This window comes from Polypterus senegalus, chromosome 9 (assembly GCF_016835505.1).
Source record: "Polypterus senegalus isolate Bchr_013 chromosome 9, ASM1683550v1, whole genome shotgun sequence".
NCBI lineage: Eukaryota > Metazoa > Chordata > Cladistia > Polypteriformes > Polypteridae > Polypterus > Polypterus senegalus.
Window position 1 is genome coordinate 28,568,458 of NC_053162.1, and position 16,641 is coordinate 28,585,098.

General features: G+C 36.4%; 1 protein-coding gene across 6 annotated transcripts in view; it reads right to left on the reverse strand.

Moving 5' to 3' along the window:
- rc3h2 (ring finger and CCCH-type domains 2) overlaps positions 1 to 16,641 on the reverse strand; it is an 86,425-nt gene that overhangs the window by 9,304 nt on the left and 60,480 nt on the right. For 5 of the 6 annotated variants that reach the window (XM_039762795.1, XM_039762791.1, XM_039762793.1 and 2 more), the window contains 5 exons: positions 14,360 to 14,573; positions 11,786 to 11,870; positions 9,924 to 10,005; positions 6,856 to 7,032; positions 5,358 to 5,456 (listed from right to left, as the gene is read on the reverse strand). In XM_039762795.1, the coding sequence (XP_039618729.1) occupies positions 5,358 to 5,456; positions 6,856 to 7,032; positions 9,924 to 10,005; positions 11,786 to 11,870; positions 14,360 to 14,573 (657 nt within the window). Of the gene's footprint in view, positions 1 to 5,357; positions 5,457 to 6,848; positions 7,033 to 9,923; positions 10,006 to 11,785; positions 11,871 to 14,359; positions 14,574 to 16,641 lie in introns of those variants that run through there. The other variant, XM_039762796.1, reaches the window with a different exon arrangement.

A 16,641-nucleotide genomic window follows, 5' to 3' on the forward strand; every position in this document is an offset into this window, starting at 1 on the left:
AAGAAAACACATTACAGGAGCAAATCCTCCCACTAATGAATTAGATGGATATTTCTACAATGCAGCCTAAGAACATGCAGGATCTTTACTGAAACCAATACATTTTAAAGAACTAGTTACAGCATGCTAAATAATACATCTCTTTCAGCTGTGAAGAAAACAAAACTCGCATTCCCACCCTATGCTCCTTTATACTGCACCTCTGGTTCTGTATCAGAACGGTCTTAAAGTTGTACACTGCATTATGTGGATTGTTCTGTGCTCCATACAAGTGATGCCACATCCTAGTTAAGAAGAGAGTATGATATACCACACATGGTACTAAGCGCTGCCGATTCAAAATAACAGCAAATTTCACTTTAGGTGGTGTATCATGCAAGGCCATTAGAAAATAATATTTGAACAATAAACCATTTCGAGTATCTCAATATCAATTATGCTCTGATATATGACATTCTTGCCCGCTGGCTAAGCTATGTAAGTGGGGGGCTGGTGCATGCTCTGTTTACCTATTCTACACAAATGCTCTCAATCATTTATTTTAAATTAATTTAATGGTAATGAATACAAATAAATTATTGGTGGTTATAGGCTATCATTTAATCTATAATTAAATAACAGATGATTATAGCTTCCAAACTGTTTTCTGACAGAATACTATTTGTGAACAATGAATTCACAACTTGGAAAATAGAAAATAAATAATACTTTACTATGCAAGTTTGATCTATTTGTATCCTTCTAACTTTACCTTCCTTGAGATTCTGAGGCAGCTTAGCTGTTTTTTCATAAATACAATCCACAAATATGTAGTAGGAAGGAAACAGCAGGCTGCGACAGGATTCTTAATAGAAAAGGAGCATCTAGGTAGAGTTCTAAAGAATAAAAGTAAAAATGCCTTTTATTCCTATACTGTATGGCTGTATTGTTATGTAAGAGTATCTTCAACTGAACTGTGTTATAGTATACTGTACATATTTGTACTCTTATAAATAAAAAAAGAAGACTGTAATTAGAAATTCATGCCCAATACCTGAATGGAATTGTCCACAAGTAGCTATGGGATATTGCAATAGTAGAGGAAATATAACAACACCACCATTTAGGGGTATATCAATACCGACAATAAGAAGCTTGCACTGGCCTAATTTTCATTCTGTCAATAGGTTTGAAAAAAGCTATCCTCTATGGTGACATTTCAGCAGATGTCACATTAAAAAAACAACAACACCCTTTCATATTATCCAATCATATTCTTCTACATCTCACAGTGCTCACCATTCATTCAAAAGGAAAGTGGTGTGCCTGGCTTGTGGCAACTCAAGCTATGCGTGATTATTTGTATACAAGTGGAGATGAGCTGGTATCACAACAAGAACCAATGTCAATTATGATATTTTGGCTTCAGCAAACATGGTATTGAACAAACCAGAAGTCAAATTTAAACTCCACCCAAAAAACAATGCTGTAGTTAAATGTAACAACAGCAGCTAGTTTTCTTTTATGAAAACACAACTAAGTCAAGAAATATGAAGAGTGTCCGGCCAAAATAAAAATAAAAGGACTGAAACTGACAAGCATAATCATAGCTACAAGTGTTTCCTGAACACCTGTAACACAAGCATTCCATCCATCCATTATCCAAACAGCTATATCCTTACTACAGGGTCATGGGGGTCTGCTGGAGCCAATCCCAGCCAACACAGGGCACAAGACAGGAAACAAACCCCGGGCAGGGCGCCAGAAATCCACTGTACTCTAAACATGTGACTATAATGACCCTATAACATTAATTTAGTTTGCATTTTAGAAATATTCACTCTGTAAAATATTCACATTTTAGATGTCCATTGTGCAGTATGTTCAAATGTTCAATACATTTTAAATAAACATTAAGTGGAATTTTAGAACTAGAATTGTTGAAAATCACTTGATTTATTATTATTTATTTTAATGTGTTAAACCGAGTTACTATTCGTTTAGGGTTATAGTGCCCAGCCCTATCAGCAGAACATTGCAAAGATCAAGACACAAATTAAAAAAGGTACATGTTAATTAAAAACCCTACATCAACCTTAAAGAAAGTGCAGCAGTTTAAAGCAGTAACTGGCCACTCCCTGCCTATTACGGTCAATTTGGGATCCTTCCACCAGTTACAGATATAAGGAAGGATGGCAAGATGGATTCATTTTGAAGGAAGATCCAGACCTGCACGAACTGAAGACACATTCAGGCTATCAAAACCATGTGGGAACAATAGCTCATTGTGTGGTGAGGCCAAGGTTGAACATATTGGTTCAAATTACAGTATGTTAAGTTCAAATATAACACTGTCATGCATAGAGGTGGTAGCATCATGCTCCAGAGTTACTTCTCTAAAATGCAGTTAAAAACCTTAGTAATGATAGAGGAGTAAATTAAAAGCACCAGATATCAAGATATTTTGGTTTAAACCCTCCCGATGTCTGTCAGAAAGCTGACAATAAAATAAGGACGTGAATCACACAGCCAACTCAATGATGAAATGCCACTGAAATAGAAAGATCAATATTCTAAATTGACCAGTCACAGCCCAGACCATAATCCTATATAATGTATCATCGTACCTAAACAAAGCTCGCCTTACAGTTCAACTGAGCTTGAACTCTCCTATAAATAAGAGTGGGATAAAATTATAAAAACTATGCATACTAAGTTGACAGCAACCTATTCAAACAGAGTTGCTGTTGTAGTCAAAGCCAAAAGCACTTCCACACTAAAGCAAGTTCACATCTATCTAATGAAGGTGTTGGCATGTTTAATTTTGTTTTATTGATAATTCAGTTGTTTTTCTAAATACTGTTTTTCTTTACAAGTTCTTACTGAATATAAAAAGGTTGGACATGATTTCAGCTTTTACATCAACAGCAGCTAATAATGGAATAAGGATGTGAATATATCTGAGACCTGCTGTATACACACAAACAAACACCTCAACCTTTACCAAATAATTACATACATCAAGAGTGTGCAGAGTGCTGCAGGATAAGGTGTACTCTTACAAATCCATAAAGATAACTTCATATGCAGAGTTACAATGTTTGTGACACTCAAAATAAAACTATAAAAATTATGGTTAGAACATGGTCTCCTATATATAAATTCAAAAAACCCAGTTTAAGTATTTTTGTCTCTGGTGGAAATGTTTGTTGGTACATTATAACTAAGCAGAAAACAGAACTACAAAGATTCAAGTTTTCAGCTTTTACTTTGTAGGAATTCTTGTAATTCCACAACTGTAATTATACCTTCTAATTAGTTTTATAAATTATGATTAACTAAAGCAGTTTGAAACTATTTGAGGTAAGCACCATAATCACTGGAAAACATTGTTAAAAAAAGAACTGCATATTGGAATTACGCCTAACACCTGTATTAAACGGTATTACTTTAAATGCTCTCTGTTTTAACGTAATGTCTCTAAATGTAAGCAAAAGAATACATAAATTATTAAGAGGCACTAAAGTATCAGTATGTTTATGTTTTTTATCTAAATTATTGGGAACAAATGGATATATTTTACAGGTACTGTAGTTTTTCATTTACAGTGGTGTGAAAAACTATTTGCCCCCTTCCTGATTTCTTAATCTTTTGCATGTTTGTCACACAAAATGTTTCTGATCATCAAACACATTTAACCATTAGTCAAATATAACACAAGTAAACACAAAATGCAGTTTTAAATGATGGTTTTATTATTTAGGAGAAAAAATCCAAACCTACATGGCCCGGTGTGAAAAAGTAATTGCCCCCTGAACCTAATAACTGGTTGGGCCACCCTTAGCAGCAATAACTGCAATCAAGCGTTTGCAATAACTTGCAATGAGTCTTTTACAGCGCTCTGGAGGAATTTTGGCCCACTCGTCTTTGCAGAATTGTTGTAATTCAGCTTTATTTGAGGGTTTTCTAGCATGAACCGCCTTTTTAAGGTCATGCCATAGCATCTCAATTGGATTCAGGTCAGGACTTTGACTAGGCCACTCCAAAGTCTTCATTTTGTTTTTCTTCAGCCATTCAGATTGTCCTGTTGCAACACCCAAGATCGCTTCAGCTTGAGTTGACGAACAGATGGCCGGACATTCTCCTTCAGGATATTTTGGTAGACAGTAGAATTCATGGTTCCATCTATCACAGCAAGCCTTCCAGGTCCTGAAGCAGCAAAACAACCCCAGACCATCATACTACCACCACCATATTTTACTGTTGGTATGATGTTCTTTTTCTGAAATGCTGTGTTCCTTTTACGCCAGATGTAACGGGACATTTGCCTTCCAAAAAGTTCAACTTTTGTCTCATCAGTCCACAAGGTATTTTCCTAAAAGTCTTGGCAATCATTGAGATGTTTCTTAGCAAAATTGAGACAAGCCCTAATGTTCTTTTTGCTTAACAGTGGTTTGCATCTTGGAAATCTGCCATGCAGGCCGTTTTGCCCAGTCTCTTTCTTATGGTGGAGTCGTGAACACTGACCTTAATTGAGGCAAGTGAGGCCTGCAGTTCTTTAGACATTGTCCTGGGGTCTTTGTGACCTCTCGGATGAGTCGTCTCTGCGCTCTTGGGGTAATTTTGGTCAGCCGGCCACTCCTGGGAAGGTTCACCACTGTTCCATGTTTTTGCCATTTGTGGATAATGGCTCTCACTGTGGTTCACTAGAGTCCCAAAGCTTTAGAAATGGATTTATAACCTTTACCAGACTGATAGATCTCAATTACTTCTGTTCTCATTTGTTTCTGAATTTCTTTGGATCTTGGCATGATGTCTAGCTTTTGAGGTGCTTTTGGTCTACTTCTCTGTGTCAGGCAGCTCCTATTTAAGTGATTTCTTGATTGAAACAGGTGTGGCAGTAATCAGGCCTGGGGGTGGCTACGGAAATTGAACTCAGGTGTGATACACCACAGTTAGGTTCTTTTTTAACAAGGGGCAATTACTTTTTCACACAGGGCCATGTAGGTTTGGATTTTTTTTCTCCCTAAATAATAAAAACCATCATTTAAAAAACTGCATTTTGTGTTTACTTGTGTTATATTTGACTAATGGTTAAATGTGTTTGATGATCAGAAACATTTTGTGTGACAAACATGCAAAAGATTAAGAAATCAGGAAGGGGGCAAATAGTTTTTCACACCACTGTAGTTGTATGACAGCAGTTATTCCAGCCAGATCCCTCAGAAGGAATATTATTGCTTTAAACTCCGACATGGATCTTGCACAATATACTTTTTGAAGTCCGTACTAGAAATATGTGAAGGGAGTACTAGAAATATGTGAAGGGATTGTATGGTCTGAGTATTAAAATAAACTATTCATGAATATGTACTCACCTTTTTGTGAGAATCTGGGTCATCACAACTAAGAGCTGAAAGCTCAAGTTCAATATCTTGATTTGACTTCTCATCTACTGAATCTTCAGTATACACTGACTATTGAGCAAAGAACAAAAAGAATTATAATTTTTTACTATAGTGTCTTTCTAAAACATGCCAAATCTCTGGTATAAAGCATTTACAAATTAGAAAGACAAAATCATTTTAAACCAGGCAGTGACTGACCTTTCGCAGTTAGCATGTTTATATGTGCCTCAATAACATAAACTTGATTTCTATAATCAGAATAAGAGTTATCGACCTCTGAGAAACCTGGTTGACAGAGGTGAATTTCTTCACAGATAATCCAATTATCTGGTCATGACAACCCATAACGGAGTTAAAGATTTTGTACTCTGCATATGTCCGTTGTATTGTGTCAGCCTGTGCATGTAATTTGCTTTGCACAAGCTTTCAGCAGCCATGGGTAGAAACCTCCACAAAATAAATTTTCAAATTTATATGCTCAGGCGATTGCATTATTTCTTCTCCTGGATGAAATAGTCTCAATATTTCAGAAATCTCTATATTTATGTTGATAAACTCAACATACAGTGCTAAGCTCAGCAACACAATCTTGAAAATGGAAGCGTAACATGTGTTAAGTAATCCGATTACTTTTTAAAGTAACAAGTAGTCTAAAACATCTTAACATCTTATTAAAGTAAAATTACCTGCTTTATTATTATTATTACTATAGTAGCAGCACTTGGTGTATGGTAAGAAGCACATGTGCAGTGACCACGGTAGGGCTCAATTGCACACCCAAGCACAAAAGTTTTTGCTGCATGCAATCCAGTAACAGATACCTATAAACATATAGTCCTATAACACAGTCCTAAAATACAAGAAAACAATCACAGGTGATGTACTTATTTTCACATTCATGGTGGTCGATAATGACATCAAACTCTTTTTTGTGCAGTTTAATAACATTTAATGTTTATCATTCAAGCAAAAATGTACCAATAACGTATGGTGTTACATATAGGTAAGTGACTTGGGTTCATTACAGTAATAAATCAATACGTTTTCCATGGCAGTCTCAGATTTTTCTGAACCTGTTATGACACAATCCAAAGAAATGTAAAGCAAAGTCAAGCTACAATTTAATAATAACCATTTCTAACAATATTATATATAGTGGCTCCCCTGCAGTTTCTAAGTTTATATCCTACTGTTGTGATATGTAGTTAACAGAAGATCCGTTTATTTAATAAAATACCAAACTGAATGTTTAAGAAAACATGGAACTGACAAGCAGCAAGACATTACACACGGACAACAAAGAGTTCTTAGCATTCTTTGTGATTTCACATCCACACTGTTAAAATGATGTATGTATGTCTAGTTTATAAAAGTCAAAAATATTAAATACTTTATGAACAAAGCTGATGAACACATACAGCTACCAAGCATCCCATCTGTTATATTTAGTTTTGCACTTACTTCTTACCTGTTCATTTTCAACAGTTATTTCTTTGTTCAGAAGACCAAAGGAAAGATGTTTTTCTACATCTTCCTCCTCTTCTTCATCGTCATCAATGTCATCATCATCATCTAATGATGTCCACTTATGCTGGGTGGCCAAAGCATTTGCTTCTCTTTGAAGTAACAGTGAATTGCTTTTTGCCTGTAAGCAGAAAATAACATTGGAATCAATTAAAAAATGTATACATTTAACAATTTCTCATTCTTTTGTTGCCTACAGTCTGACAATACATAAGATGTTTTCATAAACACTTTCAAAAACATAAATACAATTCAAGCATCAGTAATTATTTCAATCTTAGATACCTTTCTGTAATTGACAAAATATTTTTTATAGCGTTTTATAACAGTTCAGGGTGGAGTGGTGGCTCTGAGGCTAGGGATCTGCACTGGCAATCGGAAGGTTCCAGGTTCGAATCCTGTAAAATGCCAAAAGGGTCTCTGCTCAAAAGAGCCCTTAACCTGCAATTGCTCCATCCTGGGTATGATGTTAATCTGCATCCATCCCTGCATGTAGGCCCTCCAACCTGCAGGGAAAAACCTCGGGGATGGTGGCAGAATTGCCACTCCAGCCACCATAAAAAAAAACCTCACACTGTTCCACTACATCTGAACTAGTGTGGTGCTGAGGTGTCACCCATTGCATGGCTGCACTTGGGTCCTAATCTGGATCCTGAGTTGGTTTGTCGTGTTGTGGGTGCAGCAATGCACTGTATCAGTGTGTGCTCTTAACCTTTCTTAGAACAGTTCACATCATCACAAAACATTTTTATAAATACGGAGCTATAGTACAACCTTTAAAACAGCATGGCTCAGTGGGAAGTTATGCAAATGAGATAAAAGTATGTTTTCAAAAATGTTATTACTTAATAAAGGCAATACAGCTGAACAATGTAAGGCATTTGCACATTCTCCCCTTGTCCACATGGAGCCTCATCTCATGTATACGTTAAATTGACTACAGGTTTTAAACTGGCCTTGTAGGAGTGCTGCCTTTGAATTGCACATAATACAGTGAGTAAATCAAGGATTTAGAGTAGCTAAAATGCAATGTGACTAATTAGTGCCCGAAATCTTCATAATCAACTGGTTATTTACCATATCACCAATAAATATTTAAAAAAAAAATACATAATGCCACAATATGCACATTTATTTTGTAATCTTTTAATACCTTGCCTCTGTCATCTAATATATGAAACTAATGTTTGCTTGGGTGTTTGAAAATAATTTAATGTTTTGCATTAGATAGTAATGTTCTTAGGCATTACATAAAATAATCTGAAAAAAACCCTTGCTAAACATCTACTGTTAAGCACAAAGTGATGAATAGCATAAACACAAGATAAGGCATAACTAAAAATGCTGGACAAAGTAAAAGAAACAATCAAGTTTGAAAAACTGACATGATTTCAACCTTGTTTGTTTTGGATGTCATTGTAAAATGCTGCTTAACTGTATTGCCCATTTAAGTTCCCTAAATTTGAAATTTACTGATGTTTATTCAATATTAAAGTGAAGCAAAGAAAACTATGACTTTCTCCTGAATCCCCTGCTATATCGCAGTTCGGCTATTGCACCCCAGCTATATGGCAGATTTATCATTATTATTATTACTAGGGAGCTCCGACCCCTGCTCGCTTCGCTTGCCCACCCCCGGGTTTGGTTTACCGGATAAACAATTTAAAGAGATTGTTATTTTCATGGGAATAGTTACATATGCATTATTTTCATTTTTACTTTAAAAAACTTTTGTAAAATCAATATTTGTCCTTTATTTCCTTCCCTGGGTGTGGTTACATCTCTTTCTCACAGGACAAAACACGCTGCTCATGTTGTGAAGGGGGGTCTGAACGCACGCTAAAGAGATGTGATCGATTCAGCTGCTGTCTTGCTGCTGCTGCTGGCCAGCTGTGCGTTCTGCATGTCCCACTGTGCGTCGATCATTTAAAAGCCTGTACATCAGCTGTCCTTTTGCCATTTCGCGTATTCGCCATTCGCACTGTGAAGGGGGTGGTGTGTGTGGGGGCTCAACGCACGCTAAGGAGATGCGCTCGGATCATTTGCTGGCTTGCTGCAGCTGCTGCTAGCGAGCTGCATGTTCTGTTTGTCGTTGATTTAAGAGCTGCGAGCACCTGAAGTGTGTCTGCCAAAAGCACTCCAACAAATGCTAGGTCAGATGTTCGTGAACTTGTTTAAAATTGTTTGTAAGTAGGGCGTGACATGCAAAAGTCACCGTCTCACGGGTTTTGCTTCCTATGGTTGTAATGTCTAGTCTCGCGTGTCGTTAAAGAGTCTCTCTGAGATGATCTGGTCTATATTGCTTCGCTCAATCCCCCGGAGGCGCACTACACTCCTACCACTTCACGTCTCTCCTGCTCGCATTGTGAAGGGGGAGGGGGCTGAACGCACACTAAGGAGAAGCGGATGGATCAACTACTGGCTTTGTGCTGCTTCTGCCAAGGTACGTGTTCTGCATGTCGCACTGTGCGTCGATCATTTAAAAGCCTGTCAAGCAGCTGTCATTCTGTCTCATTGCCTTGTCCCACGTGACATTAAAGTGTCTCTCACAGGATGTCAAATTGTCTTCCGATAAGATCACGTCTCATCTCCCTGCCAAGATTTTTTTTTATAATAGAGAGATGTTACTCATATCCTTAGCCCGACATCCACATATCATATGTGTTTACAAAGTGTGTTTTAATAAGTTTACATGTGTTTAAAGAGTGTGGGAGGGGTATTTTAAGGCTTAAACTATAAAAAAAATGTTTATTTATAAGGTCTTTCTATATCGCGGATTTTCACCTATCGCTGATGGGTCTGGAACGTAACTTCTGCGATAGGCAGGGGATCACTGTACAAGATTTTACATATGTTTCAGTTAAAACAGAACCAACAATGTATGCCTTAAGATAAAGAAATTGAAATTAAGTTTTAAAAAATAAAGTTAAAAAAAAATGGAAGGATGAGTGTATCACACAGTATGAACAATAAATGCCATTTAAAATAATAAAATGCATTATAAGGGTATACCTGCTGAAGTTCCACACTTAAGTGCTCTCCATTACCGTAAGTCTTAATTTGAGTTGTAATATTAGAAGACTCTAAGTGATTCCTGCACCAAAAATAAAACAAGAAAATTTTAATCAAATATTTATGATCCCAATTACTGTTCCTATAATAAACCATGCAATCTCCCACCATTTGATTTGTTCTTGAAGTTTGGTGCTGAAGTGGAGAACCTGAACATTTATAATGAGTATGCCGTGCAATTCATCAACAAAAAATGACAATTCTTCTAAATTACTCAACATATATACCCACACACATGCATACATACATATGTAAACCAATAATAAAGTAAATAAATCGATTATGTCCATAAATATTTCTCACTTTGAATTGTAGCTGGCACATTTTGCTTGAATGACACAGGGATCTGAAGAGCTATAACTCTGGGATTAATATGGTTTGGGTGGGTTAACTTGGACAGCCTGGTTTAAAAAAGGGCTAACAAACAAGATACACAACTCTGAAAGGCTGCCTTCTAGAACTGAAACTTGAATGTTTTACATAAAAACATACATTTGTTCTGGTTCTGGTGAATACATAAACCTTTCTATATGAGATACATGATACTAAACAAAAACTATGGTGTGTTTGTACATCTTTCACATAACAATTGTAGCACAACCTGGTGTAAGTTTATTTCACAAACCCAACTGAAAATGAAATCTTAACTATTAAGTAACAAAAAATCCAATGATGCTTTTTATCAATCATTTTTTTTAAAGAATGTTTTTGACAAAAGCTTTGTTGTGATTAAAAGTCTGTTTAGACAAAATGAGAGATGATAATCTTTGCGAGTCTGTATCCACATTAAAAAATGGTATATAACATTTTTGATGTGTTTGTGTTTTCCTAGATTTACTTTATAACAGCATTTCAATCATTATAGACCCATGAAGGGGAAAAAAGGAAGTTATCACTCGCATCTGAGCTACTGCTTGGTAACTCAGTTTACTGGATGGTTAGACTAGAATACTTAGCAAATAAGATAATAAAGTCTACCTGGATGGTTAGACCTGTCAGCAATTGGTTAATATGGTTAAAAAGTCATACATGCCTCCTGCAGTTTTCACCTACATTTCACAATAAGATACCACTATTTATTAAATAACTTCAGCTGTTTGCACTTGCATATTTGACAACTTAAGTGACTAAATGTACTTAATTGTTTTATTCTTTGTATGTGTCTAAAGGCAGCAGTGCATGTGACATTGTGTAAGGAAAGGAGGGTTACTACGTGTACTATAAGCAACAGTCTGTGAATTATGAACACCTCTTGCTTGTGGACATGATGGTCAGCTCCACCTGGGCTAGTCCAAGTATGCCTGCAATTTAATTTATAGGTGCCACACTCTAGTCAGCTCCATGAGAGAAAATGCATACCACGCATTGCACAATTTAGTCTTCCAGCTAACAGAACAAGTGACTCCAAGGCGCAATGGTGTTCAGTTAGCAGAGCAGCTCACATATGAAAATAAAAAAGTTTGCTCTTTATAATTTGAATTTTATTCTGTAGTAACAATTATTTAATTTGGAACTGAATGTGTTCAACGAGCATGGAGCACCAAGCTTCTAATATTATTGCTTTCATTTTTGATGATCACATGGTTGCATATTACTGTTTTTTTTATTTTTAATTGTTCATAAGAGCAAATATCTGGGATTACTTTAACTTTACCAATCTCTCTCCAGATACTAGAAAAAAAAATTATATATACTTATTCACTGGATCCCAGTTTATCATAATACCTCTTAAGAAGCTGCTTTCTTAAAATATTTTAGCTTTTGAACAGGAAAATTTTAAAAGTATCAATTTTAAATATTACCTTTCCAGATAACTTGAAGAACTCGATGAGTCTGATCCATATGAGCTCCACTTTGAATCTCCATGATGAATATATGGACCATAGTCTAAAAACATATAGAAAAATGGCTATATTAACCTTACAAATTAGTGTTAGTAATCTGATTTTTTTTGTAGTCATTATGAACCTTCCTTCCTGTGTAGCTAAAACAGCATGTTCCAGGTGAACATCATACAAACCGGATTCCAAAAGAGTTGGGACACTAAAGAAATTGTGAATAAAAACTGAATGCAATGATGTGGAGATGGCAAATGTCAATATTTTATTTGTAATAGAACGTAGATGACAGATCAAACGTTTAATCCGAGTAAATGTATCATTTTAAAGGAAAAAATATGTTGATTCAAAACTTCACGGTGCCAACAAATCCCAAAAAGTTGGGACAAGTAGCAATAAGAGGCTGGAAAAAGTAAATTTGAGCATAACGAAGAGCTGGAAGACCAATAAACACTAATTAGGTCAATTGGCAACATGATTGGGTATAAAAAGAGCTTCTCAGAGTGGCAGTGTCTCTCAGAAGCCAAGATGGGTAGAGGATCACCAATTCCCACAATGTTGCGCAGAAAGATAGTGGAGCAATATCAGAAAGGTGTTACCCAGCGAAAAATTGCAAAGACTTTGCATCTATCATCATCAACTGTGCATGACATCATCCGAAGATTCAGAGAATCTGGAACAATCTCTGTGCGTAAGGGTCAAGGCCGTAAAACCATACTGGATGCCCGTGATCTCCGGGCCCTTAAACGACACTGCACCACAAACAGGAATGCTACTGTAAAGGAAATCACAGAATGGGCTCAGGAATACTTCCAGAAACCATTGTCAGTGAACACAATCCACCGTGCCATCCGCCGTTGCCAGCTGAAACTCTACAGTGCAAAGAAGAAGCCATTTCTAAGCAAGATCCACAAGCTCAGGCGTTGTCACTGGGCCAGGGATCATTTAAAATGGAGTGTGGCAAAATGGAAGACTGTTCTGTGGTCAGACGAGTCACGATTCAAGTTCTTTTGGAAATCTGGGACGCCATGTCATCCGGACCAAAGAGGACAAGGACAACCCAAGTTGTTATCAACGCTCAGTTCAGAAGCCTGCATCTCTGATGGTATGGGGTTGCATGAGTGCGTGTGGCATGGGCAGCTTGCATGTCTGGAAAGGCACCATCAATGCAGAAAAATATATTCAGGTTCTAGAACAACATATGCTCCCATCCAGACGTCATCTCTTTCAGGGAAGACCCTGCATTTTTCAACAAGATAATGCCAGACCACATTCTGCATCAATCACAACATCATGGCTGCGTAGGAGAAGGATCCGGGTACTGAAATGGCCAGTCTGCAGTCCAGATCTTTCACCTATAGAGAACATTTGGTGCATCATAAAGAGGAAGGTGCGACAAAGAAGGCCCAAGACGATTGAACAGTTAGAGGCCTGTATTAGACAAGAATGGGAGAGCATTCCTATTTCTAAACTTGAGAAACTGGTCTCCTCGGTCCCCAGACATCTGTTGAGTGTTGTAAGAAGAAGGGGAGATGCCACACAGTGGTGAAAATGGCCTTGTCCCAACTTTTTTGGGATTTGTTGACACCATGAAATTCTGAATCAACATATTTTTCCCATAAAATGATACATTTTCTCAGTTTAAACTTTTGTTCGTGATTTATGTTCTATTCTGAATAAAATATTAGAAGTTGGCACCTCCACATCATTGCATTCAGTTTTTATTCACGATTTGTATAGTGTCCCAACTTTTTTGGAATCCGGTTTGTAGAAGACACATATTTTTAGAAACAAACATACTAAAAATAACTTATTAGATTAATGAAAATTAAAATTAATGAGATTTGTCAATCATAAAAAAGAAGTGAAAAATGTCCTGGTCAAGAATACATGGGACCTTAACTACAAAAACAGCACTGTAGCCATTCTGAAAAGAAAAAGGGCACAAATCTAGACCTATACATGCACAAGATCTTTAATAAACATATGGCACTACTGTGGCATAATGAAGACTTCTTCTGGATAAAGAATATCAAGTCATACTTTTACCCAGCACTGGTGAGTTTTGTTTATATTTTCTTAGCGCAAACCTACAAAATGGGGCATCAAGTAGAAAGTGAATAAATACTTGGAGAGTACTAATGAAATCAGGTAATGCTGTCTAAACAGACATTTAAAAGATAATAAAGAGATTAAGTAGAAAGTGTATAGTACAAGTGCAAATTGGGAGTAGGAGGTTAAACGATGAGTGTTATTTGTTTTTATGGGGTTTTTTTGCATCATTATTACGTACTTTAATTTTTTGGCACGTGTTACAATTTTTTAGCTTTTTGTGCAAAGAAATGTATTTTAACAATTAAATATTTATTCTCTCACTATGCCATGATCATTATCAGGAAATTTGTGCTAATATATAAAGGATTAGTCAACTGCAGAATTTATGAAAAGTTATTGACACAAACAATTACTAGTTGCACTAAATTACTATGGTATCCTCCACATTTCTCTGTTTGTTCTTCGTTATATTGTTTTCCCTACCTCTGAAATTGATTGGTTTAGTGCCACTTCCTTGGGAAGCAGTTGCTTGCACAGGGTCTGTTGTATGGTAGCCTGTACGTGACGACCTTGAAATTGCACCCCACTTGGAGATGATGGGGCCTTCACCAAAAGGAATAATTGGATCTTCATCTTTCCCTTTTCTTTGATATTCAAACAGGTGCATCTGTTTTTTAATGTCACAGCTGCCATGGTCCTAAAAAACAATCCCAAAGTAGAAATTAAAAGCATAAAATAATCTTTCTAAGATGCACTTTTCTTTTTTGCAGCAGTAGCTTATGGGTTCAGCAACATGGGTTATTATATTAGCATTCATCCAGTTCAAATGGTGTGTAATTTAGTGAGCATGGATATACTGTATGGTTAATACCATATGCAATTCTGGGTTTCTTTCAGTATTGCTTTCAATTAAAATTGTAACAGAATGGACTAATAAAAGTATTATGGCAAAATAAATGATCCAGACAGAGCATTGTTTTGTGTAAAAGTGGTGCCTGTAGCTTGAAATGTGAATGTTGTTTTAATGTATAGAGTCAAATTTCCACATGTAACCAGTACATTGGAATACATACTTTCACTTGTTGTTTTAGGAACTACACAACAAAATAATGAACATGCAAATGGGAAAATATAATGTATGCACAGAGGACAAAAAAACACAATACAACACAAAACAATGTACAAAAATATACAATGTGACATTTCACTTTCCCATGATTAAACAATAGCCACCAGGCAGTCATACACATATGACTTTGGGCTATGTATGGCATCTAGGACCAATTGGTGCGGAAAAAAAGTGGTTTTGATTAAGTATGTTCTTCAAATTCACAAACTCTAATTAAATATATGTATATTAAAAGGAGATAAAGTCATTACCTCCAAAGTCACTCAATCTGAATCACAGGTCTGGCTGTAATACCAAGGGCATTATTTACATGCTAAAATTTCACTTCTTTTTACTGTATATTTGTGAAAAGCTTTCTGCAAACTATAATTAGATACAACTGGCTAACGCAAGTGCAAGAAATATGAAACAATCTGTTTTACACCACTTCGTCAATGTTAATCAAAGAAACAATCTCATCTAAAATATGCAATATTGGAAATTGCCCAACCACACCATGAGAAAAAGATTTTGACAAGAAGCTGCTTTGCACTGAAGCCTTTTGAATTCTTAAATTAGAAATGCATAATCCCTTGGGAATTAATATATACGGTAAATGGATTTGAGTTATTCCCTATGAATTACTCTTTTGATGTCCCTATTACCTTGCCTGATGTCTGTCATTTTAACCTTAATGGTTATTATTTTCAGCTTTATATTTTGTTACTATTGTGGAGGTATGGTATTGGTGGTTGAGATGTTGTATATATTTTTTGTACATACAAATATTAATATCTCGATATATGAGGTACAAGGTTTTGTTTCTTTTCTTGCTGTTCTATCTATTATTTTTGCATTACCCCTTTATTATGATTGTTACTTATTGTTGTTAAAATATTTTATTTGCTTTGCTCTTTGTTTATGTCCCCGAGGAAGATGTTTCACCTGCAAAACTTGCTGGCCCCATTTGATTAACTTTGAGCTCCCATCTTGTCATTTGTCATACTGCATTTTGACTTTACCCTCTTGGTTACATTCTTATATATATATACACACACACACACATATACAGTGATCCTTCGCTATATCGCGCTTCGACTTTCGCGGCTTCACTCTATTGCGGATTTTAAATGTAAGCACATCTAACTATATATCACAGATTTTTCGCTGGTTCGCCGCTTTCTGCGGACAATGGGTCTTTTAATTTAGGTTACATGCTTCCTCAGTTTGATTACCCAGTTGATTTCATACAAGGGATGCTATTGGCGGTTGGCTTAGAAGCTACCCAATCAGAGCATGTATTACATATTAACTAAAACTCCTCAATGATATAAGATATGCTTCCCACGCGGTGCTTGTTTGCTTCTCTCTATCTTTCTCACTCCCTCTTGCTGCCGGAGGGGGTGTGAGCAGAGGGGCTGTTTGCACAGACGACACGGAGGCTCCTCTACAAAATGCCGCTTTATCGCGGTGCTTCTGTATACTTAAAAGCACGTATTGATTTTTTGATTGTTTGCTTTTCTTTGCGAGCTCTCTCTGACATTCTCTGCTCCTGACGGCGCTCCTTTATGACGGCGCTCCATTGAAGATAAGATATGTTTGCTTTCTTTTAATTGTGAGAAAGAACTGTCATCTCTGTCTTGTAATGGAGCACAGT